The 27,559-nt window shown below is 32.7% G+C and overlaps 1 protein-coding gene across 1 annotated transcript; it reads left to right on the top strand.

Annotated features, from left to right (window-relative positions):
• The first annotated feature begins 7,271 nt into the window (after nucleotides 1–7,271).
• Nucleotides 7,272–14,808, top strand: LOC129003193 (uncharacterized). The gene is made up of 3 exons (XM_054431474.1): nucleotides 7,272–7,364; nucleotides 11,093–11,162; nucleotides 13,666–14,808. The coding sequence occupies exons 1-3, from the start codon at nucleotides 7,341–7,343 to the stop codon at nucleotides 14,130–14,132; spliced, it is 561 nt and encodes a 186-aa protein (XP_054287449.1). The 5' UTR covers nucleotides 7,272–7,340; the 3' UTR covers nucleotides 14,133–14,808.
• Nucleotides 14,809–27,559: the final 12,751 nt, after the last annotated feature.

Below are 27,559 nucleotides of genomic sequence, written 5' to 3'. Positions count from 1 at the left end.
AAGTTTTTTTTTTCAAAAAAGAGGTTGGCGGCCTCGTTTAACCTTGCATTTACCCGTCCACATAGACTAATAACCGCCCGTTCGTGGAACGTTTACAGCAAAGCAAGGAGTGAGCCGGTACAGTACAAAGGTGAACTGTACTGATAAATTTTAGTGGCAGTGACCAGGATCCGAACCCACGACATCGCTGCCTTGGTTTCCTGCGGCGGGGTATTTTAAATAGTGTCAGCTAAGTTGAATGGATCAATTTTAGCGAGATACGTCTGCAGTTTACAATATTTAATGAAATCTGGTTCATATCATAAACATACAACGGTATAAGATTCAAAGATAAAGAACGAAACATTTTTATAAAACTAACCAATTAATTAAGAAATTCGAATTAAGAACAAAGAACTAACCCACGTAGTATCTGTTTTGCTGTTTAATTTAGAACAATTAAACTTTTCTGAGCTTGTTTGACACAAGTTCCTAAGAAACTTTATCACTAGTTACTTCAACAAGGGAGTTTCATAGGGAAAAAGTTATATCTTTTAATTTATGCATTTGTAAATTGTGACTGTTTGTGTTCCTTGGAATTAAAGTCTACGAACTAGACATAATATACGATTAGTGCAATCTGTTTATCCTCAATAATTTATGTACAGTTGTGGCCAACAGTTGGCAGGCATGACTGGACAAAGGCCAGCGTTATCCATGGGGCGGATCTTGGCTATTCGTTACGTTACCAAACATGTTTCATATTGCTCAGTTTTTTTGCCAACGTTTAAATTAGCTGACACAGTCGTATATGTTGTTGCTTATAAATTAGCATGAGTGCTAACTACCCACTACTAGTGAATGTTACTACTACTATGAGTAAGATGGGGCGGGGGAGTAAGTTTGGTTCAATTCTGTACTTAAATTGTGCTAAAAGCTATGATTTTTCATGTGTTGGTAGTTTGCAACTAAATTGCCCTTTGGTATATTACGGTTGGTCCATAATAGTTATGGTATGTTTGGCTATTGCTTAAATTGACAAAAATATATAAATGGAATCATTGCCTAAATAACACGTAAGATTGTCTTAGCTGAAGTTTGCCTAAAATGTTTAAGGTCCATAAAAAAACAAGCAAGTTATTATCGTTTTTACTGTAGTATGTTCTACTTTAGATACATTGAAGTATAATTAGTTATACATTGCTGTCAATTCGTATGAACCCCTAATTTATTTGGATCATCGTGTACGCAAAAGTCTCTTGCTCCACTCATTACGTATCTGTATCAATAGAAAACGTGCTGTAATTTTTTTTGAATATACATTGAAATGAATGAGCTGCGCCCCTAGGGTGCACAAAATATTCACTTAACTATTCAGCATTGTCTTCAGGATTGATTTAAGACAATATAAAATAGGTTTACGTACCTTACGTCGTCAATCCTAGGATAGTCTTCCAAGCGACTATTTTCGAAACTGACGTTTCATTTTCAAGGCGACAAGGCTTCATCATTGACAAGGCTTGAAAATGAAACGTCAATTTCGAAACTAGTCACTTGGAAGACTATCCTAGGATTGATGGCGTAAACCTATTTTATATTGATTCACTAAACCCCCCCTTCTTAATTTGTTAATACTTCTAAAACCATATTAATATTATAGAGAACTTTATACAGTTGGTAACATACAATAAATAGTTATTTGTGCAACTAGTGAGAAAAGTGAGCAATTGACTCACTCGAGAGTAATCCTTACTCACCAGCCGTAGGCAAGTGAGGAATGGTTTCTCGAGTGAGGCAATTGTACTTTGAACTCGAGTTGCACATTATACTTTTCCTACAGTTACCATAAAACAAATAAATTGGTGAACAAACATAACCTATTTTTACACAGAAGTGAACTTTTAATATAACATTTAACGCGAAGTGACTAATACAACAGTACAACAGCTGACCAGCTGATTTACAGCCAGTGCTGCCAACGTATTTCGCGCGCATACGACGTTGACTGCATGTTACGCGCTCACTATTTCGTACCTTCACGTTGCAAATCTGGAGTGAGACAAAGTAATTAGAGTGAGACAATGTTAACATTGTCTCACTGATGAGCGAATTGGCCACTTTGCTTTCTCAAATCAGTGAGAGAACATGTACATTGTTAGGTAACTGTAGGAAAACATGTTTTTAAAACGAAATACATTATTATCCTCCATTAAAACCGCTGAATACTATGAACGGTTAGACACAGAGTGAGCTCTTTGGTCTTGGGCTTACTGATAAAGTGTGACAAGTGATCCCAGGCAAGTGACCAAAAAGTTGAAACAGCTTTTAGTGGGAAGTCTTTAGGTCCTAAGCCCATATGGGTCCTACATTACAGGCTGGCCACAGGCTGGCACATTTCCCCTCTAAAAAAAAATAAAAAAATACATCTTTAATCATTTCTTGGTATTTACTTTAATATTTAATAATGGATAATTTCAAGCTCCATTCATGGGTAAATCCTCTCCCCTGGAATAAACAAAACCTTAAGCTAGATTTGAAAACATTGTCCTAAAAGACTAATGGGATCAAAGAATACAATGACATTTCAAATGACATTAAGATGAATAATGACATTTGGCGAGACAAATATACGAGTGACATTTTGGACAAAACATACATCAAATTCTACCACCGTTACCTCCCTTTGTATGAGGTTATATCTTGTAAAATGCAAACCAGTTGCTCGATTGTCTCTTACCACAATAAGTTAGTCACAATAGGTTGTCGGATGGTGCACAAATAAGATTTAAAATGAATACTTAATCTTTTGTACAACATTTTTGTTTTCATTCAAGTTTAGTGTACGCATAATATTATAAAGAACAGGTGGTGTCTGTCTGTCCCTGTTTGTACGGTATAAACTTATTAACTACTCTAATCATTGTATCAATGATTGGTTAGAACTATCCCCGCTTCAATATTGACTGAGGGTTTGCGCTTTCAAAGTTCTGAGTTAAGGCTTTTAAAAGTAAACATTGATTGGTCTCTATTTCAACAACTCTTTCGCTCATATTGAATTAATTTGGTCATGTAAATTATAACAGTATATTCATCATGTGGTCACATTTTTTGAGATTTATATAAAATACCAGTTAGTTTTGTGTTTTGTGTTTTGTTTATTGTTTTTTTAACGAATTTCCAATATAAGGGATACGCTATTACCGTAGGTCTAATGGTAAGACCCAGACCCGGGACCGATCTGCTTTTTCATTTGGAGGCCCCTAGAAGCCTAAAATACTCTCCGTTCAAATTTTCATGTATGTATGTATGAGTGTTTGTGTCCGTTAGCACAAAATGATTTGATTTTGATGAAATTTGACACAAAGGTGTAAAACTACGTTTATTCGAACGAGTTTCCAAACCTGCATATGGGAACGGGGGTTTATGGGGGTTAAAATTGGATTTTCCCATTTTTGACTCTGAAACATGAAGTTTCACAATTTTTTTCCAAACCATTTAGTAGAGCTTAAAAAAGGAATAATTTTGTAAATTGAAGTGTTGTATGTCTAACGGTTTCGGAAAGAATTACAACAGATTTAAATTTAAAATTTCCATGTTTTTCGTATGGAGAGTAAATAAACTGTTGTAGTTTGCTTGTTTATGGATACATTTTAATCAAATTTGGCAATTTTGTTTATTTCATACCAAGCTATATATATAAAAAAACAAACTCTATAGCTTCCATGTAGAAACAAACCAAATCACTCATTACAGTTAATCCTATCCTATACTCTAATACGAACAAAGTCTGTTTGTCTGTCTGTCTGTAACATATCGAAATACAGTGGAAGGAGTTTGACAAAATTTTGGAATTAGGGCTTATAACCTCAAAAAACATGATTGGCGACAACTGCTACCTAAGGAAAACTCGTATTTTGCTACAAAACACATTTGAAAATTTATAGTAGTTTACAAAACGATCGCGTAAAAAACGACACGAGTCGAAATTTAGAGTACGAGCCTTGGCGAGTGTCGTTAAGACTATTTACACGAGTTGCGTAATGCGTACACTACTTTACCTACGACAGTTTTTTTTATTACTAACAATCACTAATCATACCTTCTAAGAGACTAAGAGAGGTTATGTTTTAGTTTAAATAGCTTCTCATTGCCACTGAGAATGATGCAACGAATAATTGTACCAAACTCTAATTGCACCACTCGTTAACAATTAAATTTGCCTGAACAGCTGATTCGTTGAAGTTCAAAGCATGAAAATTTTACTTCTTTTTTATCAATCCTTGAACCTTATTGGTCCGTTACCCATGTTGTTAAGTATAAACAATCCTGTTAAGTAAGTAAACAGTGCCGTTAAGTGAAAGTAGTAAAGATTTGTCACGTCACGTTTTATACACTATGTCCACTTAAACCTTAAAACAGTAAAAAACACTATTAAACTGATTTAATAAAAAAAATATATATTCATATTATACTACGCTCTGATGGTATATTAGATTATATAATCCATAATTTGGATATACATTTAATTCGTGCAGCTGTGATTTGATACACTTAAAGTACTTTTTAATATTTATTACTGCAGACGGAAATTATTGGCTATTATTTAAAGGAAGCTCATATGAAACACTGGAGTTTATTAAAGTATCAGGTTGAAAATTAATTTTCGCTATAACATGAATATGCTTCTTGTTCATTGACCTTGTAGTTAATGTATTTTTTCGATCTAACACTTGTCAACATGCAGCTGTACAGTTCCAAATAATGGTTACGTCGACCTCAGCTACATTATTTGACAGTCACTGTATGACTGAACTTGTGTTGGCGAGTGTAATGCAATATATTAACAATGCCATTGGAAACATATTCTGCCATTATAAATCTGAAGAGCTGTTATGGAGATAAACGTTTAATGATTTTACCTACGACAGTTTTTTTTTAAAGTATCCATTTCAGTTTAGTTCTTATAATTGAAATGTTTCACGTAACAGCTGTTTACTTTAATAACAGCATAGTTTCATTTCATAACAGGATAGTTTTTCACATAACAACACGGGTAACGGACCAATGAGTTTCAAGGATTGAGAGAAAAGAAGTAAAATTGTAATGCTTCGAAAATCAACTAATAAGCTAATCAGCTGATCAGTTGACGATTTTTATTGTTGATCTGACGTGTTCCAGTTGATACTCGCGTATTCTTAACCTAAGTTTGTAGAAGTTAAAAAAGGTAGACTAAACCGATTTAAAAATGTCATGTAGTGAAAGTGAAGTTGACGAGATGGAAATGAGAGAACAAACTGTTTATAATATTCTATAATATTCGATGCTGAGATCAAGTAATTATATAAACATCATGGGCAATATCTCCAGGGCCTTGAAAAATATCCTTAAAACAATAAATATTATGCTAGTACTTCTGTAGTGTATAGTATATTAAACAGGGGTTGCTACTCCAAGAAAATCTAAACATCATGTGCAATATATCCAGGGCCTTGAAACATATCCTTAAAACAATAAATATTATGCAAGTACTTCTGTAGTGTATAGTATATTAACCAGAGGTTGCTATTCCAAGAAAATCTAAACATCATGGGCAATATCTCCAGGGCCTTGAAACATATCCTTGAAACAATAAATATTATGCAAGTACTTCTGTAGTGTATAGTATATTAACCAGAGGTTGCTATTCCAAGAAAATCTAAACATCATGGGCAATATCTCCAGGGCCTTGAAACATATCCTTAAAACAATAAATACTATGCCAGTACTTGAGTAGCTTATAGTATATTAAATGGGGTTGCTACTCCAAGAAACTCTGGTTGACTATCGTTTTGCACAACGCTTAAACGGATCAATAAAAAATATCAGTTACTTAGTTTAAATTAAAACGATTTACTACCAGAAATGTTTAAAAACTTTATGGATACGTGTTATTTTAAAGACTATATTAAAATGAAGGTAGATAATTAAAGATGAACCATTGATTATTATTAAACACAGTAAAAAATACTGCCCCTGGTGCAGATATCATCACCAAAAACAATAATGTTATAGCATAATAATACAAATCCACTTTCCTGTATTCTATAATAGATACTTATGAAAGATTTGCAGGTGTTCCCGCTGGTAGTTTGTTATTAAAATAACAATTACAGTAATAATATGGTGTATTGATAAAAATTGTTTAACGACAAAACATATTTGTTGGGTTTTATTGGTGTTTAAAAGGAGGCCATTAGCTTCAAACCAGACTGTGCCATCTGCCATCACATCAGAAATAATGTTACAGAGCTCAATGTTACCTGAACAGAAGAAGGTAGTGTCATCAGAAAATATGACTTTGTTACAACTAATATTTACAGGAAGGTCATTAACTAAAACAAGGAACAGAAACGGGCCCAGAACCGATAACTGGCATACGCCACTGTTGACTACCGCTACCTCTGAGAGACTGTTTTAAAGCAAACTTGTTGCCTGAGGTTTGCTAAACAATTTATAAAAAACTTGGCTCCACACCACTTACACCATAATACAGTAATTTATTGAGAATGATCTCATGAGACACACAGTCGAACGCCTTAGTCAGATCACATAAGGTGGTCAGGGTACTATGGTCGTTTTCAAAGTTATCAATCACAGCTGATACAAGGCGGTCGTCTGCGTCATCACAAGATAATCCTGGTTTGAACTTGAAGCTTGAGTTAGGGTGTTGGTGATTTCCTAGCAAATCAGACGCTCTTTCTGGAGACAGGTTCACTTGTTTGCTTACATCTTCCACGGATAAGATGATGTACGAGTTGAAGTCTTCGGGTGTGAGATTGCAATCTATGTTATAATCACCGCACAGAACTGTAGGTAGGAAAAAAAATCTTCGATGGTTACATACTCTATATGGCTCATACTATTACAAAACGTTTATACAGTTTGGATGCGTTGATTGCCTAATCCTAGGTTGGCTTCTCCAACATTAGAGTCTCCGGGTTCGATTCCCGGAATATCTACACCAATGTGATGAGTTTGAAACGTTTTTCTTAAAATATTCGACGTTTCTCTAACTTCAAATGCGAATGGTGGGAACACCAATACATCTTATAGATGTCGTAAATAGTAGTAAGGTTAATATTGTCAAACCTAATTAAATTTGGGAAAATCCTAATTTTTTACCTAAATACAGTCCCGTGCAGCTCAATAATATTTCGGCAATCGATTTTCTTTTTCGATGGTGATAACATTTTATTCGTGCTGCACGTTGATTGGATATTTAGGAGCCTGGTCTATTGCACCATCATGTTGTGACAGATGGTTTGGTAGTATTAAACGACTGTTCGTTTCACGCCACGGTCTCAGTATCGCATAGTTTTGTAATGTTCGAGTCGCTGTTTTTATTGGTAAGATTTCTTCATAATTTATTTATTATAGTAGAGGTCAGCATAGAGGTTAGTAGTACTAGAGGTCATACACCGTGACATTGGTGTTTGGGCGTATCCATCTTGAATTAAACAAATTTTTATTAGATATTTCTGGACTTGATGTAAAGATGTATGAAATAAAAACTGGTAAATACAGCTTTCTTAAATTTTAAACTAAATCTGTCTAAGTCCTTTGAGCAAGGAAAATGTAAATGGACATCATTTTAAGTGAATTACAAATTTAAAACATTTGTTTGCAATTATTTAATTAAAAAGTTTAAAATTTAAAAGAGACATATATAACAGTTTTATATTATAATTTTGAATATAAAATACAAAAAGGCAAATATATCGATAAAAAAACGCCTAACAACACTTTAAATATAAGTTTTTAAATTTTTACTGTATTAACAAGATGTTAGATATAAATGAAATATGGTATTGGCAATTGAATTTTTATTAATTCTTTTTTCGTACTTATGTTTACTTTCCGTAAAATTAATAACACGTAATATGCTGATTAAGAGGTTACTGACGAACCTGAAGCACGGAATCGTGTGAAATCTAGGCACAGGGGAAGAACGTTTAGTTGATATTTTTCGACGTTATTGGTTTTTTGTTTTGTAGGTAAAGGTGGATAAGGTGTAAGGCCTTATTTAGTTTAAAACTGGAACTGCAGTTTCTCATATAATATTCGACTAACTACGTTAAAAACGCTCATTGAAATAATACTGCGACTAACCTGTAGATAAGCGTAGAACTGAGCGCGATTCAAGGACACCAGCTGTGACGTCATCGCGCTGGCAGTGCAGCCACACACACAAACTAAATAGCACTACTTTACTACTAGTGTATAGCTTTAAATAAATCACACTCACCACAACTAAAATTTGGTGATTCTTCTCTTGACCAAATTAAAATTAAAAACGTAGTAGGTCAAACTCAACAGTACTTCAATTATAACTTGGCCTAAATTATTAGCGACTCAAAACTAAACTGCTTCATAAAAAAATAAACTAAAAAATATTCTGCGCCTTGCTTCTGCTAAAACCTACAAATCAAGCCGCGCAGGCTTCCTCACAGTCCTGTCAGAACGTCTTAGTTGTGGCGGACTGCACTGCACAACGGGAGGCTGAAGTTCTGCCACTGGTGGTTCGTCTGACGTGGACTTCCTCTGCGGTGATTGTTTCTCCGGAGATGCTGGTGTTTAATTTAAATTCCTATTTACGGGTGTTGCTGGTGTGTAGCAACTCCGGATGGGTGGAACAGGCTCCTCTTCTTGAAGATAATGTACCATTGAGTCGAATGCTGCAATGTGTTTAGAGAGTGATATGAGGTCGCATGAATGGTCTGGACTGAAAAAGTGGGTTTCTTGTAAATTTTATAATAAAATCTATTGTTAATTTTAGTTATGTTAAAATCAATTCATTGCGATGACGTCTCCAATTTCTAAGGTGAGTTCAGTCTTGGAGCTATTTTGTTGAGATACTACTTTGCATTTAAACTATTATTTTGCACTTAATGAAAATAGTACATTTCATTACTAGGACCGAAAGTGGCATTCTCCGGCGCGCGCTCAAGCTTTTGTGTGAGGCGAAGCCGAACACAGGGAACACCAATTTCATTTGCGAGGCGAAGCGGACGGGAATAATTGAGCAAGTACCGGAATATAACTTTCGGTATGAATGTAGTATGAATTTAGTTATGAACGATACTTTTTTATCACGACGCATAAATACACAAACACGGAATAACATACTATTTTATTTCTCAATTAATTTGTTTAAAAATCAAAATAAAATCAATTAGGTATTCTACTTGTATTTTTGATTCATTTTTAAAACATAAAAATAAAAGTATAAACAACTTGTCACAATACATGCAGTTGATTCAAATCAATAATTAAACCGCAACAAAATACTATGGAGAGCTAATCGAAAGCGAGGGAAAGTAAATTTAGAGCGAGGGAAAATCAGCTGAACGATTTTCCCTCGTTCTAAATTAAAGTTTGACAATCGACTACTTTCATTGATATCAGCTGTTATCGAAAATGGTAACTTTTGTAATGGAGCGATGAAAATAATATTCTCAAACAGATGGTCTGGCCGTGGTTTGTACTAGAGAGTGGAGTGTCTCTAGTATTTTATTTCACTTATATATCAATCCGATCGAAAATGAATACAATTTGTCCAACGAGAACAAATATAATTTATAAAGAGCACCATACTTTAGATATGTCGACGATGCCATTGTCTTCTTTGAAGGTAGTAAAAGGCAGTTAGATCTGCAATTAAATTATATTATGTTGATCGCTTACCGGTTGTTAACGTACCTGATCTGCGGCTATGGCTGGTGTAGAGAACTCTTTTGTGTACTGTTTACAGATGTGACAGTGTGATAACTTCTATACAGTGGTAGGAAATAGCTATTTGTGGATTAAGAGCGCAAAGTATGTCATTGCCGCTCGAGAACTGTTGTAGATGACCGCACGAAGCTTATATATGACCACACATTTTTAGAGCGGCAATCACTGTGTATTCTCGTAATACACACTAAATTTTATCCTACCACCATTATTAAGTTATCATAACACACAGATAAACTTTTTGTTTTTTTATAAAATATAATTTAGGTTATGTTATAACTTACCTGTTGTTAACGTACCGGATACATGGCTGTGGTTGGTATAGAAACTCCAAGTGTAAAATCAGTTGACGTTTGCGAGCAGGAATAAATAAATAAATAAATTAATGAATGAATGAATAAATAAATAAATAAACAAAAAATATAAATAAATAAAAAAATGCTTTTAATAATCAAGCGTTTCTCGGTACAACTGGCAAAAAGAAACTAAATTTAACTCCCATAAGAAATACATAGAGGACAAATTTCGTTTACGTATAACCCGAAAGGGATTATAGAAAAATATATGATAATGCTTGATGGCAAATCTGTGCGTGTATACCTTTAATTTGAGACCTCAATCATGAAAATCGGTCGGGTAGAAGAGCCAAACGAGCTCGGCAAAGAGAAAGAGAAACATAATTTAACGTCAATAAGAAATACATGGGGAGCAAATTTCGTTTACGTATAACCCTAGTGGGATTATAGATAAATATATGCAGATGCTTGATGACAAATCTGTGCGTGAATACCTTCAATTTCAGACCTCAATCATGAAAGTCGGTCAGGTAGAAGAGCCAAACGAACTCGGAAAAGGGAAACAAAATTTAACTTCCATATGAAACACATGGAGAGAAAATTTCGATTACTTTTAAACCGGGTGGGAAACCTGTGCGTGCATACCTTCAATTTGAGACATCAATCATGAAAATCGGTTAAGTAGAAGAGCCAAACAAACTCGGAAAAGAAAAACTAAGTTTTTAGCGAATTTCCCATATAGAAAATAAGCTATTTTTAATATATAAGATTTATTATTTTAGTAACAAGGCGTTTAAAACAACTTATTCGAAGTTTTTTTCTTTTGTTAACCTTAGAATGCATTTTCTAGTGATAGTATTATATTGGGCAACTAGTCTGTATGCTCCGTTAAACGTTTCAAAACAATGGAAAATAACAATCTGGAAAGATAATATATCGCAAAGCAATTTTTACAAAATGTCAACTTATTTTGAAAATGGTAGATAATTATCTATGGGGTACTTTGTATGACATGTTCTTGTTCTCTTATTACAATTTGTTTTCAGACTTTCCTATGCCACACCATACTGAGTGAAGCACATGAAAGATTTCCATTTCTTGTCGATGATATCAAACGTAAGTTGCTTTATAGTCTATAGAAATCTTGCTTGTCTCTACGCCATGCTAAATTATCAAAAGCATCTAACTTTATGCAAAACTAGATAGTTTAGTTCATTTTCCTATCTTAAAATTTGCTCCCACTTTTTACAGAAAGTTAATTTTTTATTCCTTAAAAAATTCTTTATTTAAAAAAAAAAAAAAAATTATTGTTAATGCAAAACACCAGTAACAGCAAAGGACAAGCAAGTAAAGCGAAACATTATGCCTAGAAAGGCTTTTTTTCAAACTATTTCAACTTTCTCTTGTAGCCTAGTCAATAAAGTGTTTTTATCCCAACTAAATGGTGAACAGCTAGATTTTTTATATGTAATAGAACCACATGAGAGGTGTATTTTCCCAAAAGTCCCCACTTCTACCCCTTGAGCTTTCCCCTCCACCCCCTCCAAACTTAGAAAGTGCAGTGTTTCACTTATTGATCATAAGTACTATGTTTATTTTCGTGTTGCAATTTGTTTAGTTTTATTTCTGATTAATTGGCTTTCTAATCCTAGTCGGTTCAGTTGTTTTACGTTATTCAGGAGCACACTCAGATACATACACCAAATTGTATACACACTACATGTCTTCCTGGCTGGGCTGATAACCTGAACGCACTATAAGGAATAATTGTTTTAAAAAAGAATTTTCTGTTTCTCTCATTACACCATTCCAAGTGACAATTTTTAATAACTTTTAAAAAGAAAACTGTGTAGGTATATCGGTTATAATCTTTCCATACCAAAGAAATTTTACCTTCACTTTCATTCTCGAACTTCTCCGTCCACTTACGTTTTGTGTAAAAAAAGCCATATCAGAAACAAAATTTTGTAGCATTGTATATCTACCCTACTAGTAAAAGAACCGGTTGTGGTTAGGTACAACGCCCTTTAATAATAATAATAATAATGGTTATGAAATCCATACACCACTTTACTTACTCACTTATATTAATGATACAAATTCGGCACATAACTTTAGAATCACACACTTCAGACTTAAACCACAAATGCAAATAAACAAAAAATCAATTCAAAAATCAAATAAAATTATTGACACTAAATAAACGTTACATTAAGTGCTTATAGCAGTAACTGGTGTCTATTCAATTACATAAATGCTTATAATAAAATAACAATATATACCTACTCAAACTACTTAAGGCAGTAAAAGAAATGTATACATAAAACATTGACAATTACAATAACGACAAAAATATACAATGACTAACCTAAGGTAGTGTCTGCTAAAAAGTCTGCTAAAATAATAAACCTTATCCAGTAGTATTCCTTTAATTTTTACATAAAACACATTTACTGCCAATTGTTTAAATTTATTTAGCAAATGGTTGTACACTGTACAGCTTTAATCTATAAAAAGGACATTTTCAAATTTTGTTGTCCGATGAATTGTGTAACTGTAGAGGTTCTTGTTTCCCGTGTTGTACTTATTTTTTATCAAAAACTTTCCCAAATCTTTCTTTTTTCATGGACAAAATTTAGGGTTTTCATAAATAAACAGGATGAGAAAAGTTTTTATGGATTAATTTTCTAAATATGTTTACAGAAATCTAAAAATTTAGTGTTTGCCGTATTTCTAATAATTCCTTTATTCATTGAAAACAAATTTTTAATATTTTTTAAAAATATCATCATGTGGTAATGCAATACCTAAAAATAGATTCTACATAGGGAAATATACTATTCTGGTAACATTATTTAATGCACACTGGGAATGAATGAACTGAAAAGGCAAAAAAGATGGATCTCAATGTTTTAAACAAATATTCATGTGTTCCCTCCATTTTTTAACTGAAAATTTTCAATCCCACATTGAGTTGCCCTTCACAAAAGCAGTGGTATCATCAGCAAAATGTATTAATTCTGAATACATTTTTAGGGGCAAGCCATTGAAGAGATTATGAATAATAACGGTCCCGGATTTGAGCCTTAAGGAATTCCCCACTCTATATTTATCCAGTCTGAATAGTTTTTTATTCCCTTTTTTACAATGAAAGTTCTTTGTTTACTGTTTGCCAAATATGATCCAAACCACTTTAAAATGTAAAATGTTATTCCAATTTTACTAAGTTTGTGAATAAGTTCATGATTGACACAGGTTAATACCTGGAATAGCAATATAACAATCATCATCATATATATTAAAACTTGACAGGGGCTTTTTAATTTCACGATTCTGAATCAACCACTTGACGTATTTTCATGATTTTTGTGTTGAAAGAAAGATATTTTTGAGAACTAGGGAATGTCGAGCTCAGAGCTTCGAAGGAGAGACCTGTCAATAGATAACTATAAAAAATCTAAATTTTTAGAATATTATCTACGAACCTAGTATTCAATTTTAAGAGCCATAAGATACGAATATTTATATTTGGAATATTAAACCTGAAACAACCCGACCAGTAGATTTTCTTTTAAAATACTAATTATTATATTGTTATTCACACAACTCGTTGTTTCAGGAGACTTGGCTCAGAAGGCTTTGGATTGGCTGAGAGATATGAACCGCAAGAAAATTAAGGACAGCTATGATACATCAGCTGCTGCCAAACCCGAAGGGTTATCTTTTGATGCATTATTGAGGTTATTGCTTCCTATGATGGAGGCAAGAGCTACTTCAGGCAATTCTCTAAAAGAAGTATCACATACACTCGACTATGAAGATCCAGGCCAAACTTCTCGACCAGAAAATGACCCCGAAATAAATCAAAGTCAAACTATTAAAAAAGAAGTGCTAATTTTAGAAAGAAGAATAGTACAGTTGCTGGAATCTCGTTTTTCAATCGCTCAACGAACCAGTGTAGCCGAAGAGGATGATGACTTATCATTCTTCAAAAGTTTAATTCCTTCGTTTAAAGAACTTCCACTTCATAGACGAATGATCTTAAGATCAAAAATTATGAATTGTGTCATCGCAGAGCTTGAATAAGGAAAACCCAGCAACAGACCATGGTCATCTCCACCGATAGTTTCAAGTGAGCCTCCATTACACTTCACAACATATGTCCCCAATCTACAAAATGTACCCAACTCTTCAGCAATATTGTGCCCCAGATCCATCCCATCCCCATACCAATCCCAACCACAAAATTCCGATTAGCAGACCCTCAACGTTTCTCTAATTACTTTTAAGTCTTAAAAACAGTTTGAAGTTTAATGATTCAAATTTAATGAGAGGTTTTTTTTGTCGACAATGGCTATAATTGTTATTATTATTCTCTTTAACATATATTTAATTTTTGCCATTTTTACTCTGACAATGTTTTTGGTAGTTAATTAAAATGTGATTAATATGTACTTTACGTTTCGTATTGTTATAAAAATGTTCTTGCTAAGATGCATTAAAATAATTTACATACTATAAATAATTTACATGATGAATGATAACCGATTGTGTCACGATTTATCAATTCAAGTTGCAAGTAGTTGTATCTCCCTCCAAAATGATAGACCTGAGATTAAGTAGATAAATCAAAACCAACTACTAAGAACTTCCTGCTTGGAAATAAAGTTTAACGGAAGTATAATTAGGTTTGCCTTATTGCTTCTAGTCACGATACCCTGTCCCAAGTAATATGCCAAGCTGATACTTCTCGGACTTAAAGCAAGCTAGGAGTGTAACGGGTCTGTAAAACCACGTAAACTTGAGGTAATGAAAATCATAAACTTTCCCTTTGGTTACGTTGTATTTTAGGGGTATGCATTTTTATTTAATTGTCTCCAAAGATTCCTAGTAAACTAAATAATTGTCATCCTAAAACCAATAATTAATACAGCTTAAGAAAATATTTGTGTCTGTAAAACTTCTTAATACATAATGAAAAAAAGTTCATCTCTAAAGTAGTACAGATGGTGGAAACCCTTATTAAATATAGGTATTTAGAAAGTTCTGGTGACTATGAAACGAAAACTCGACATTATAAATCAAATAACTAACATCCCTCCTCATATAAGCCTCCAATTTATTGTATCCATTTATCACTCGGTAGTGGGGTTTTTCTAATAACTTTTGGAAAAACTGCTGACCGAATTAATACTTCTTTCTAATGAAACATATTTATTGTCATTTATAGATGTAAGAGTATGATCGAGTTAAATGTTACTCAATATCTGCAATATTTCAAAAGATACTTATATCTATATTAAGATTTGTTAAGGTCGATTTGGAGCTTCAAGATTCCTTCAAAATTCAGTCAAGTGCAACCATACTTCTCAACAAATTCCATCAACCACACAAACGCCACACAAACATCTAATTATTTGAAGGTTTATCAGAGCTTGTATCAAGAGAAAATTGATCATTTATACAGAGTGGTTGGCAAATAGTTTTCGGAGTTGCATTGGATGAAGAATCTCACACAATTAAAAAATTAATTATTACTAAAGAAATATTAGTCTACTTTTTGACTTATATGAACAAATTTTGCCGGGTAAATGCTAGGAGTGAGTCTTATTTTACATTTTCTAGTATACATGGGTTTAATTAAAGAAATACTGTTAATATAACGCTATACTTAATTTTTTTTAAGTGTCTTGACTGTAGCTGCAATTTCCTACGCAAAAATTCAGGTGGAGAGAAAAAGTAAAATGCGTAAAAATGAAACCAGGGTTGTTTGGAGGTCCAAAGAAGTAATTTTCAACGTTATAAAGCTCGACCGACCCATGGGATTTCAGTTTTCAACTCAAGTTTCTTTATACAACCTTAGCTTTAGGCAACCTCAAAAACTAAAATAAAGACTAAAATGAACTGTATGTTATATAAACGATTGCACAGTTTGTACCAAATAATAGAAAGTATATTTAATTACCCTAGAATTTGTTTGCCGAGTGCCGGATATTCATGTATGTTATAATAAAGTATTTTATTGCCTTCCATTAGCCTTTAGAGTTAGATTGAACAGGGTTTATTTGTAAGTTTTTATCAGTTAATGTCGGATATTACAAGGTAATTAAATACATTATATGAAGATAAATGTTATTCAATATGTTTTGCATGTTAAAGATTTTCAAATTTTTTCAATAAATAGCTTATAGTCATTGGATATTAAAATACATACAAATTAGTTGCTGCTCTCATCATTGTACAAATATTTAAAAAAATCATTTAATTGGCCAAGCTATGACAGGGTTCACCTTTTCCAACTGCATCTTTGGTAGGTAGAACAAATAACCTTGACAGAGGATTTTTTTGGCTCATAACACAGTGTAATAATAAGTAGAAAAGGCTTAAGTAAACTTGAGGTAAAATATGGGGTGAACAATAGTAAATAAATATGAAAATCAAAGAAAAGTCAGACCTATAGGAGTTAATTAATATATTGGAATGCGAATGAGAATGAGTGAGAATGAGAATGATTTATTTCCTGAAAGCATAATATGTACAAGGAAACGTCAATACATCAATAGCCTAAGCCTGCAACACACCATTTAGAGAATCGAAAAACAAAAACAAAACTTATTTATTATCACACATTAGCACTCATTGGCTAAAAAAACTTACTTACTTGGCCAGGTGAAATTTCAAAATACTCTTTGAAAGAGTAAATCGGATTTGCCAACAGAAGAGATTCTATCCCCTTTTTGAATTTTCCTTCCGGCAGGTTCCGAGCTGTACAAGGGAGTTTGTTAAAAAACTTATATCTCTGTATATAATAGCTAGATTGGACCTTTCTTAATCTAACTTAGGGTACATTCAAGTCGTCCTTCCTCCTAGTATTGTGAGGGTGGATATCACTTAGGAGTTCGAGAGAGCCTGAATCCTGCTTAGTACACAGAAGAGATAAACTGAAGAACAGAAGAGATATATAATCTGTACACTGTCATAACGGATTCAAAAATAAGGATAGATTTGCAGTGGTCTAAAAAATCAAGCACCTGCCAAAATTCTGACTGCCGCCTTTTGGAGCGTCAAAACCTTCTCGACTCCCGGAGTGCCACCCCAAAGTTTTAAACCATAAAGAATTATGCTCTGAAAAAAGGCAAGGTAGGCAGTTCTTAGCCAATCAGTGGGTACAGAGTTCTTCAAGTTCCTGAGCAAGTAAATCACCCTGGAAAGTCTACTACATACAAAAGATATGTGACTATTCCAATCCAGCTTAGGACCTAACATTAATCCAAGTAGTTTAACGCATGTGACATCTTGCTTAAGCTGTCTAAGACTAAATATTATAGACTGAGTCTTACTCTCATTCAGGAAGAGAAAGTTAGCTCGGAACCACGCCGAGGCCATTTGGAGAGTCTAAGACACAGTGCCCTGCAGGATATTAAAGTTATCATTTACCCCAATCAGAGTAGTGTCATCTGCATAGCAAACAACCCCCTCTCCCAAATGCAAAGAAAGGTAATTTATAATTATGTTGAAAAGCAAGGGCCCAAGGACAGACCCCTGTGGGACGCCATGAGTTAAAGATTTTACAACAGAGGACTGACCATTTACAGAGACAAACTCTCTGCGCCCACCCAAGTACAGAGTACTTTATCAATTGATTTTAAGATAATAGGTTTCAGTGACACCTATTCAATAGTGCCCCCTCCCCACAACTACTAGATGAATCTTGCAAAAAATCTCGTAATAATATATTTCATCTAATGTTGTAAATATGTGTAATATGTAAATTTGAGTAATTATTGATCTTTTTTTTGAAAATTAACATTCCTTGAAATACCACTACCAATCATCGGATGCATCACATTTTCTAGTGGAGATAAATGATTTTGTATTGAAAAACATATTGTCTTTGCATTTGTAAATGATATTGACACGAATTTCTGATCAAAAGCCACAGTTGGATGCTTCGCGTTTTACGTTCAGCCTCCGGGGAAGAGTATATCCGCTCAATTTTGGCGCGAAACCAAAGTGATAACGAATTGTGCTACTACATATCCGCATGGTTGTCCCTTCATCAATGTCTAAAAATAAAGGAATGATAAAGGTCATGGAACCTCTTTAGAGCGTAATTTTTATCCAGCTATCGTCTAAGAATGTTTGTTGGAATACTGACTGTATGAATGCCTGTAAATAATTCAAAATCATGTTTATTAATGCTGGGTTATTATGAAATATATGCAATATATCGTCGAATGCTCTCAAATTGTCAAATAATAACTATAAAATCGCAGAGGCTAATATGAAAGCTTGTACAAAAACAAAACAGAGTGGACGGAGAAGGTTTTTTTTATGAAGTAACATAATAATCATTTTAACTTGTGAACTTTGTCAGTTTTCTGAGAAAAAATAGTTAAAAACCTCTCACGTTAATTTGGATGAGAAAAGGACGATTAGCAAAAACTGTCAGTTGAGGTGGCAATTTTACGTCACTAATTATTTGAAAGCAACTGACCCGCATTTCATTCTTTTACACTTTAATTAATTAATTTGATGTCCGAGAAAAATCTTTTGCGACAGTTTTACATTGCCTTTATATTTATAATCAAAGAAATTTTACAAAATATAAAATTAGATAAAGTACATTAATGTATTTTTTTTTGTTGAAAACGATAACGTTTTGAAAAGTTAACCTCAGTAAATAAGTTTTTAACAAGATACACATGAGATAAGGCATATTCAAGAAACAAACTTGAAAAGGTATACTTGTGTTCTAGGATAAAATAAAAAATAAAAATCACATCTTTATTGTCATGAAAGTATTTCAATTTACGTTTGCAAACATCTAAACAATTTGATAAAATAATATCAACACATTTAGACCCGAAAAAATAGGTGACAAGAAAAACATTACAACTAATAACTTACATCCACTTTTCTCGTTTAATCCACTCACAAAACTTGGGTATTCCCCTTTTGAAAGTATTTTTTAGGTGACAAGAAAAAAAATTACAACTAATAACTTAATTCCACTTTTCACGTTTAATCTACTGACAATACTTGGGTATTCCCCCTTAATTTTTTGTTTAACGTTCGAACGATGTTAGGCATCAACACCCAGCACTGCATGCTAAAAGCTAGAGGGTAGGGCTGTAAAATGTTGAATGCAAAAAATAGGTTTGTTAAAAAGAAACAACATGGCAGTTGAAGAATTAATGCGCATATTGGATTAGCGAAATTCGTAGAGGTTTATTTGATCTTAGAACATATGAGGTAATATGAATGAGGTATTATAAATAATGTATTGTAAAAGAGTCAAAACCAACTACTAAGAACTTTCTGTTTGGAAATAAAGTTAAAATGGAATTATAGCTAAGTTTCTCCCAGTCACGAATCACTCAGTTAAAGAAAAGTAAGTTGATACTTTTCGGACTTATGTAAGTTAACCAGCGGATGTTTGAGTATTGTCAAAACCAATGTATAAACTTATGTGAACATCAAAACTAATATTAATCCGTCGATGGTTTTATATTCAATGTGTTTCGTCCAAACTGTTAATTTTACACATTTGTATTACAAAATCTTATTACGTCTTTTCTTTCTGTGTCTTACAAATTTATCCTTCGAATTTATTAATTCTATAAAAAATTAAGATTCCTTTTAAACAAACAAACCATTACAGACTTTTACTACAGAAGTAACTATTATTCATTTATAGAGATTGAAAATGAATAAATGCACATGAAACAAAATCAAAATTAGCCATCGATAAATTTATTATTTGGTCACAGGTAAATAATGTAAAGAAGTTAATAAATTACGGATCATATAAGTCAGGAAGTTTTAGCTAATTACAAACTTTAGCTAAATCTATTTAGAAAATTATGGAGACTACAGGATGAAAACCCAATGTTATAAATCAAATGATAACCCTTCTCATATAAGCCCCCAATTTATTGTATCCATTTATCATTGAACGATGTTTTATTTGTATTTTTAAAAGAAATATTTTTAATTAAAAACATAAATTATTGTCCTTTTTTGTAATTCAATATCTAAATTTAAAACTGTATACCTCTTGTCCAATAACTCCAATTAAGATTATTGTTTTGGTTTAATTATGTCAACTAGCATTTGGAAATCATGTCCAAGATTATAATTCTTTCTTCTTCAACAATTTTCTTTGCGTTACTTGATTGAATGCAAAGAAATACTACAGTTATTTAATTAGCCTACAATTCACATAAAGTATTTTGGATCGCAGTTGAGGGCTTTTATTAACAAACATTTCCTCCACAAAAAGTTAAACGGTTTCATTTGTTTATTGGATGTCATCTAATTTAACACTTAACATTATTTACATGTTTAAAACAATTATATTTGTGATATATTGGTTGACATTTTTTTTTATGCCTTATACTCAAAACAAATCCACGTGCCTCTTCTGATTAAATGAAAACGCCTTAGTGTAGAAAGAATGGAAAGAATGCATAATCTCATTTGTCATATTTATTTTTCGTTAATCCGTTCTTGATTGCATTTGGCAAAGCTTGCAAAACGGCGAACTATGTGATACAAGTCAGTAACTTTTGATACTGAAGTTATTCTAAAACATTTTATATCCAAGGCCAATAGTGAACATTATGTTTGTTTTCTTAGCCATCCTATATCTTTGTGAAATACCAATTAAAAGTACTGGGCAATGACATGTTTTGTAAGCAAATAAAAAAAATTGTAATTTTAATGAATCCAACACTTTTACCTTTAAGTTCTATTAATTTGAAGCTTCAGGTTTTAAATTCAAGTTGAAACAGTTACTGAGCTGCTGATCAAAATCAGCAAATGGAAAACCAAGATTGTTAAGGATGTTAATTGGATAAATATTAACCGTAGGCCATGAGTGAGGGACGAGTCACAGTGGGCGACATCACGTCCTTGGGGTAGGTCCCGGTGTGAGTTTTGGTCAACAATAATTTAAATAAGCGGTGTTGGATGGTTAAATTAGGGTTATTTATATAAACTTATTAGCTTGAATCTCAAGGGGATACACTTGCGGCACGTGTAAATTACCTTAAAAGGAGGAATGTTTTGAAAATCCTTTTTACTTCTAGCCTACTAGAGACCAACTTTTCATTTTCAGCTGGTAATCGAGTGAAAATCTCGATAAAACACAGACACTTATGTGTTTAGTGTGTATTTTGTTGTGTTATACCGCTCATATTTTTTTGATTACTACAAATAATACAGCTAACATCAACGAAAGTAATTACTCAAGAGAGAAACAACATATCCACCATAGCCAGTTATGTATTGCACGTAATTAATTTTACGTTTGTAATGGTGATTTGTGTAATGGAGTGGCAATTTTATCACTCCTCGTTGCCAAAAACATTTTCTCATATTTGTTACGATGTTAGGTGGACGCGTTAATGACATTATCATTTATTCACTTTATTTAAACATAAACTGATTAGGATACCATTATGTTGGTGTTGAGTTAAGTGTTTTTGCATTATTATTGCTGTGGTAATTTTATTTGGTATTTATAAAAACTGACTTACTTGGTGAGATGATAGGGTTAATGTACTTGATTAACTGTTGAAATAAAATTAGTGTTAAACATGTTTGCTAAATATAGTTAATAATTATGAAACGTAAAAACAAACAAGTGTTATTTATTTTTACTACAACTTCATTACGCAGCATGCCTGTCTAGTTGTGAACATCTTGGTTTGTTTTCCTTATTAAATGCAATTAAGTTCAATTAAATTCAAAATGTGCTTTATTAAAATATAGGTGCAACAGTATACCTGAATGGCGTGAACCATCCCAGATACAAGACAATAATGAGGGTATCTTTAATTGGTTTCAGATAATATTGCTCCAATCAAGCTTTATCTGTTTGGCTTTGCTGGTCTATTGTGTAAGACTGAGTAAAGCGTGGTGGGTCTCCTTTAAAAATATTTTGTGAATGTGATGAAGGTTTGGTTTGTTAAATAAGTTAAGCCACGGTGAAGGACTGAGCTTAGCTTAGTGTGGCTTTTGTATTAAACTATGTCTTACCTCTTAAAAACATATAAAGAACATCTAATCAGTTAACCTATACAGCAGCCCTATATGGTTTCTCAAAAAGTATCCATTGTTTAGGGCGCAAACAGATTGGGTAGGTTTCTTTACAAAACTATCCTGTGGACTAAGACTAGGCACATTAATGTGTTGCAGAACACGTTGCATCAGTCTCTACTGCAGTCTAATCTAAGTTTGTTACTCTGTTGCGTGCCTGTCTTGTAGGACTGAGAACAGAATTGTTTAGTTCTTGGCCAAACTATAACTTTCATAAGTCTATGACTAGGCACCTCAAATTAAAATTTAAATTAAATACAGTGTGTAAATTAAGTCTAGAAACAAATTTGTATTTCTTAAACCGAAATAGATAGAAATATACTGTTCGTATAAATAAATGTTAACAAAAGTTCTGAAATTTGTTACATCAAAAATATTTTTTAACCCCCCTAGCAGGGTAGGTGGTAGGAGGTGACTTATTTTTTTCAAATAGCAGCCCCTATTGAGTGACCCCCTCATTTTGAATGATTTGTCAAAAGAAACTTAATGACACAAATCCGAGGTGAATATCCCACCCAAATGGCGGGTATTCCAAAGTGGGCGTTTTTCACATAAATCAAATTTTAGAAATACCCGCCATTTCGCCTAGAGATAAGATATCCACCTCGGGTTTGCGTCATTGTTTTTCTTATGACAAACCCTTCAAAATGACTCAAAATCAAGTCACCCTCTACCCCCTACCCTGTTAGGGGGGTAAACAAATATTTTTTACGTAAAAAAATATGGAATCTTTGTTAAAAATCAACGCCATAATCAGAATATTTCCATCTATTTCGGTTTCAAAAATACAGATTTGTTTCAAGACTTAATTTACACACTGTATGATTTAAAGTAAATATTAATGATAGTGTAAATAAATAGTTCGAATACAATTTTGAAACACCTTTGTAGTGTATCACGTAATAAGTCTTAGCCCTATACCTTACAATCAAGATATTTTATGTTTTTAATGTAAAAGACAGTTGTACGTTCATGAAAATAAATTATGTAGAATTTAAATGTAAACACATTGTATCCATTCACAGTGGTATAATAATTCTTCATGTCCAATAAAAACAAGGTGAAGATGAATCATTGCTAAAAGACTAAACAAGTTTAAAAGAAAACACGTATCAATATATTTCACAATTTAATGTGAAAGTCTTCAAGAAAAATAATACTTCCTTTGGTACAAAATTTATTTATAAAGATTATTTTGTCTTTTTTGTTGGATTTCGTGGAATCAAGGACCACCTTAAAGTTTAATGAATTAAAAACTACCAGACTTATTTTAAATTAAGTATACCCAGCAGTTACATATAAAACATATAAATAAATGTATTTAACACCAGTCAGAGACATGTTTCGTAATGTATTCAACGGGATTTTAACTATGTGTTGAGTACAATAGTCAATGGTACAAGTAAAACAGGTGACAACAGTATTAAAGTAAAATTAATTGTCACAACGTAAGATATAAGTGTCATACCCACCACAGCCAGTTATGTATTGCCCGTAATTCATTTTACGTTTGTTTCAATTTGTGTAATGGTGTGTTAATTTTATCACTCCTCGTTGCCAAATACATTTGCTTATATGTGACGTTGTTTTGTGGACGCGTTAATGACATCATCATTCAATCAAGTTATTAAAAATAAACCGATTATCATACTGTTGAGTTGGGTATTTTTTAATTAATATTGTTGCAGTATATATTTTTTACGGCAAAAAAACGGGTTTTTAATTTTTTTGATATTATAATGGTACGACTTTGTGATGAGCAACAATCGGGCACATCCAAAAGGAGTGCTTCAAGACCTGGACACACGCCTTCCATAAAAAGGGATATTAATTTAAATTGCATATAAATAATAAAGAGTTGTCGAAGTTTCTTGATTTTTTTTTACCACACTACGATGTTTTTAGCCAATTTACAAACGTTTATTGGAGGCCGAAAGCTACGTATTGCTGCACATGTCATTTGACATCGTCAGTTGGGGACCGAGGTTTTTTTTACATCCCTAGGGCCGAAAACCAGCTGTTTGCTTATTTACTTAAAAAATTAATCTATTACTTATTTAATACGCAAGCAGGTTTTTTGTGACAATTACTCCTCCAAAACTACTGAACCGATTGATATGTTTTTGGTGTCATTGGAAAGACCGTAACATGAAGTTGTGCAGGAAACTTTCTTTTTAGGGAAATAGTTAGAGAGTGAGGCCCTGGGGCCCTTTAAAGTTTCGTATTTCTCCATAAGATTAACATGGGAAACAAACATTGTTATGAAACTCCAGCTGTTGTAAGAAATTAAAAGTGAGAAGAAGAAATATGTTAATTGTAAACAGTCAATAAGTTTGCTAATTTAACAGTTTGCTACAAACATTTACTGACTTGGTTGAAATGAAATATTTACTATTTGAATTTGGGTTGGCGTAAATATTACAATGGAAAAATGCAAGAGAGCCTGGATAATTTGATATACTAAAAATACAACTGAAATAACGCTGTGCTGCATTTCTTAGTAATCATTGAAAAAACCAATTTGCAAACTGTGGAAACATAGGAAAGTCATAGAACACTACCAAGGAGAAGAAATAGAAATGATATTTTTTTATTTATTCATAATCGTTATTATGGACAACCTAATGCAGCTATGAGTAAGGCTAATTGTAAAAAACACTAAAAAACAAGATGAGCTTTTGAAAAATGATAGATATTTACAAGAAATGTTGATTATATAGACCTGTTATGTACATCTTGAGTACCGGTAGGCTATTTCCATAATCTTTGAGTCGAATATTTTAAAGTCATCAGAAATTATGACTGTTATTCGTTTTTAAATAACACCTGTAATACTTATTGCTCGAATTCGAGCAACAGGTACACTAGTGTATATTAAATCACAAGCAGTATCCATGTCAATTAAAATCGATTTGTTTTATTGTCACCGCTGCTTAGGCAACTATTTATTATTATTTCCCTGATTCCTCAAAACATTTCACACAAACTTAAAGTTGTAATTGTGTAGACTGTTAGTGTGGATTATTGTGGTGATTAGTGGTAATAGGATATAGTGTGGTGAAAAATAGCGTTCGTACCACGGACCGAAATGGTTTTGCAGGTCTATAGTTTGAAGTTAAAACTACCTCGAGCTGGCAACACCTCATTTTCAGCTCTAGGTACGAAATATGCTTTAGATACATGTCATAGCGTTATCAGATTAACAAGATTTCAATTCCCTTTTTGTTGTATTATGCACAGAAATTAAAAACATGCATCATGCTATTTATACATGGCATTTTTGTATTCATTAGTCTTTTACAAAACTAAAAAGCGTCCATCGTCCTATCTTATAAAAAATACAACCCATTTTATTCCTTAAACCAAATGGCTGATTAATTTCTTCACAAACCTGATGGAAATCATGATACATTTTCAGACAAAGAGGGTGACACTTAGAGCGGAAGAGACGGGAAGAGGAACATTACTATCTCATTTTTCATCTGCTTTCTCTCTGATTTACTTACTAAGTAAACTTTTTAGATTCTTTTGTTAGAGCTTCACCATCTTGCAGGGCTGCAAAAGTAAAACATCTGTAGCTTTTTTATTAATGAGAACAAATGTTACCAAATATCTGTTTATTTTTTATCAAACAATTTTTTTATTGACAATTGTTAATTTTGATAAACAATAGAGTATGTTACACAATACCTAAATTATGTTTTTATTTTGGCAAGAACTTGCTCGCTCAAAAACTTTAAGGTTTTTTCCTTTTCAACATTGTCTTGATTTATTAAAAGTACTCATAAGCTACAAGCAAGCTATTTTATTTGTGTTCCATACTAATATTTAGAATCAAGGTTCATAGGGTATTTATTTTATTTATTTATAGCTTTAGTCCAAATTAATTTACATGGTTCTAAATTAATAATATACTATGAACAAAAAGCACCCAAAACATATGGGTGCCAATCACGTAGACGGTTCTATGCCCCATGGTTACTGCTATTGGAAATAAAACTAAATAATGCTGTTGAAATAAGAAAAGAACAAATTCGAGCAATTACTATAACATGAATATTGTCTTGGACAACAAATAGGTTTGTTCGACAAAAAAAACTTGCAAAACGTTTCAGATAAATAAGTAAAAATAATAAAACACCATTTGTTAATAAATTATAAAAATAGTGGTAGATGTTACTCAATATTGTATACATATGTAAAACCATTGTGCAATACAGTTTTCAACATTTTAACAAACGGATTATGCAGAAACAACGTTATATAATAGCCTTCATGTGCCTTCGCAATTAGGTAATCTCATATATCGCTTATACCGCTATGTAAAGCCGTATCAACTCGCGGGTGATTAGTATATTACTGTGATAGGCTTATTGCAGGACATGTGCGTAACTTTAACGCTAATTATGTTATTGACAATCGTTGGTAAACAGTTAAATACTTAATCAATTTTTTTTTGTCCTAGGACGCTAGGCGCGAGCCCGGGATTGTTTTTCACATTACTTCAGGCTAGAATACTAGGGGTTGCGGCATTATCACTTAGATAAAATCCATTGGTGATTTGACAGGATTTGAACCCGGGACCTCAGGCACGGAAGTCCCGCGCTCTAACCACTAGACCAGCTCGCTCCCCCTTATCATATTAGGCTAGGGCCACACTTGGCGACTTTGCCGCGGCGACTTTTTTTCACGCGACTTTGTCACGACGACAAAGTCGTTGGGGGTGGCCACAATAGGCGACAATTTCAACCTTTCAGTTTACTTTTTTACCATACCAAATACGGTAAATAGGGTTTCAAAATATTTTATTGTATTTTCAAAATCGTGTCATTAAATATGGAAATAAATAATGATCTATGACAGTTTTTGATTTTTTTTTGGACGACCTTAGAATACATGTATGTTTTTTACTATAATTTGCAGTATCATACAATTTAAGCGAATTTTTTACAAATTAAATCATTTAGTTACAGTATTTTCATACGTGCACCGGTGCCTCTTTATATTTCGTACTAGGTCACGTAATAGTTTTTAACCATTTACCTGCAACAAAAGAAATACAATTTTTACTGAATAAAAGTGTTAAATTATGTTTCTAAAACCAATGTGGACGTCTAAATCGTCAAATCACAGTTTAATACTTGCTGATGCTATTTATTGTATATCTAAATACCCCCGCCGCAAAAAACCTGCATACTAAGAAAATAAACATTTGTTTGGCTAGATTTCTACTAAATATTTACTTAAAACTTGTTGGATTTATTTCCAATTTAAATAAGATGAATTTAAATTAATGCTTAAACTTGCTGGTACAGATAAAGTAACCTGCTGAGGTGTGCTTGTAAATTTAAATTTTAGTATAGTTTAAATTTATTTATTTTATTTAATATTGACAAATTTTATTAAAA

Source organism: Macrosteles quadrilineatus, unplaced genomic scaffold (assembly GCF_028750875.1).
Source record: "Macrosteles quadrilineatus isolate MER2022 unplaced genomic scaffold, UCM_ALF_1.0 Scaffold_9__3_contigs__length_116548681, whole genome shotgun sequence".
Classification (NCBI taxonomy): Eukaryota; Metazoa; Arthropoda; class Insecta; order Hemiptera; family Cicadellidae; genus Macrosteles; species Macrosteles quadrilineatus.
Note: the sequence above shows the minus strand (reverse complement) of the source record. Positions and strands in the feature narration are given on the sequence as shown.

Bases quoted from the DNA above. Each gene is read 5' to 3' on its own strand.
- LOC129003193 (XM_054431474.1), top strand. From the start codon at position 7,341: ATGTTCGAGTCGCTGTTTTTATTG. The intron at 7,365-11,092 runs GTAAGATTTCTT...ATTTGTTTTCAG, and splicing joins TCGAGTCGCTGTTTTTATTG to ACTTTCCTATGCCACACCAT. The intron at 11,163-13,665 runs GTAAGTTGCTTT...TCGTTGTTTCAG, and splicing joins TCTTGTCGATGATATCAAAC to GAGACTTGGCTCAGAAGGCT.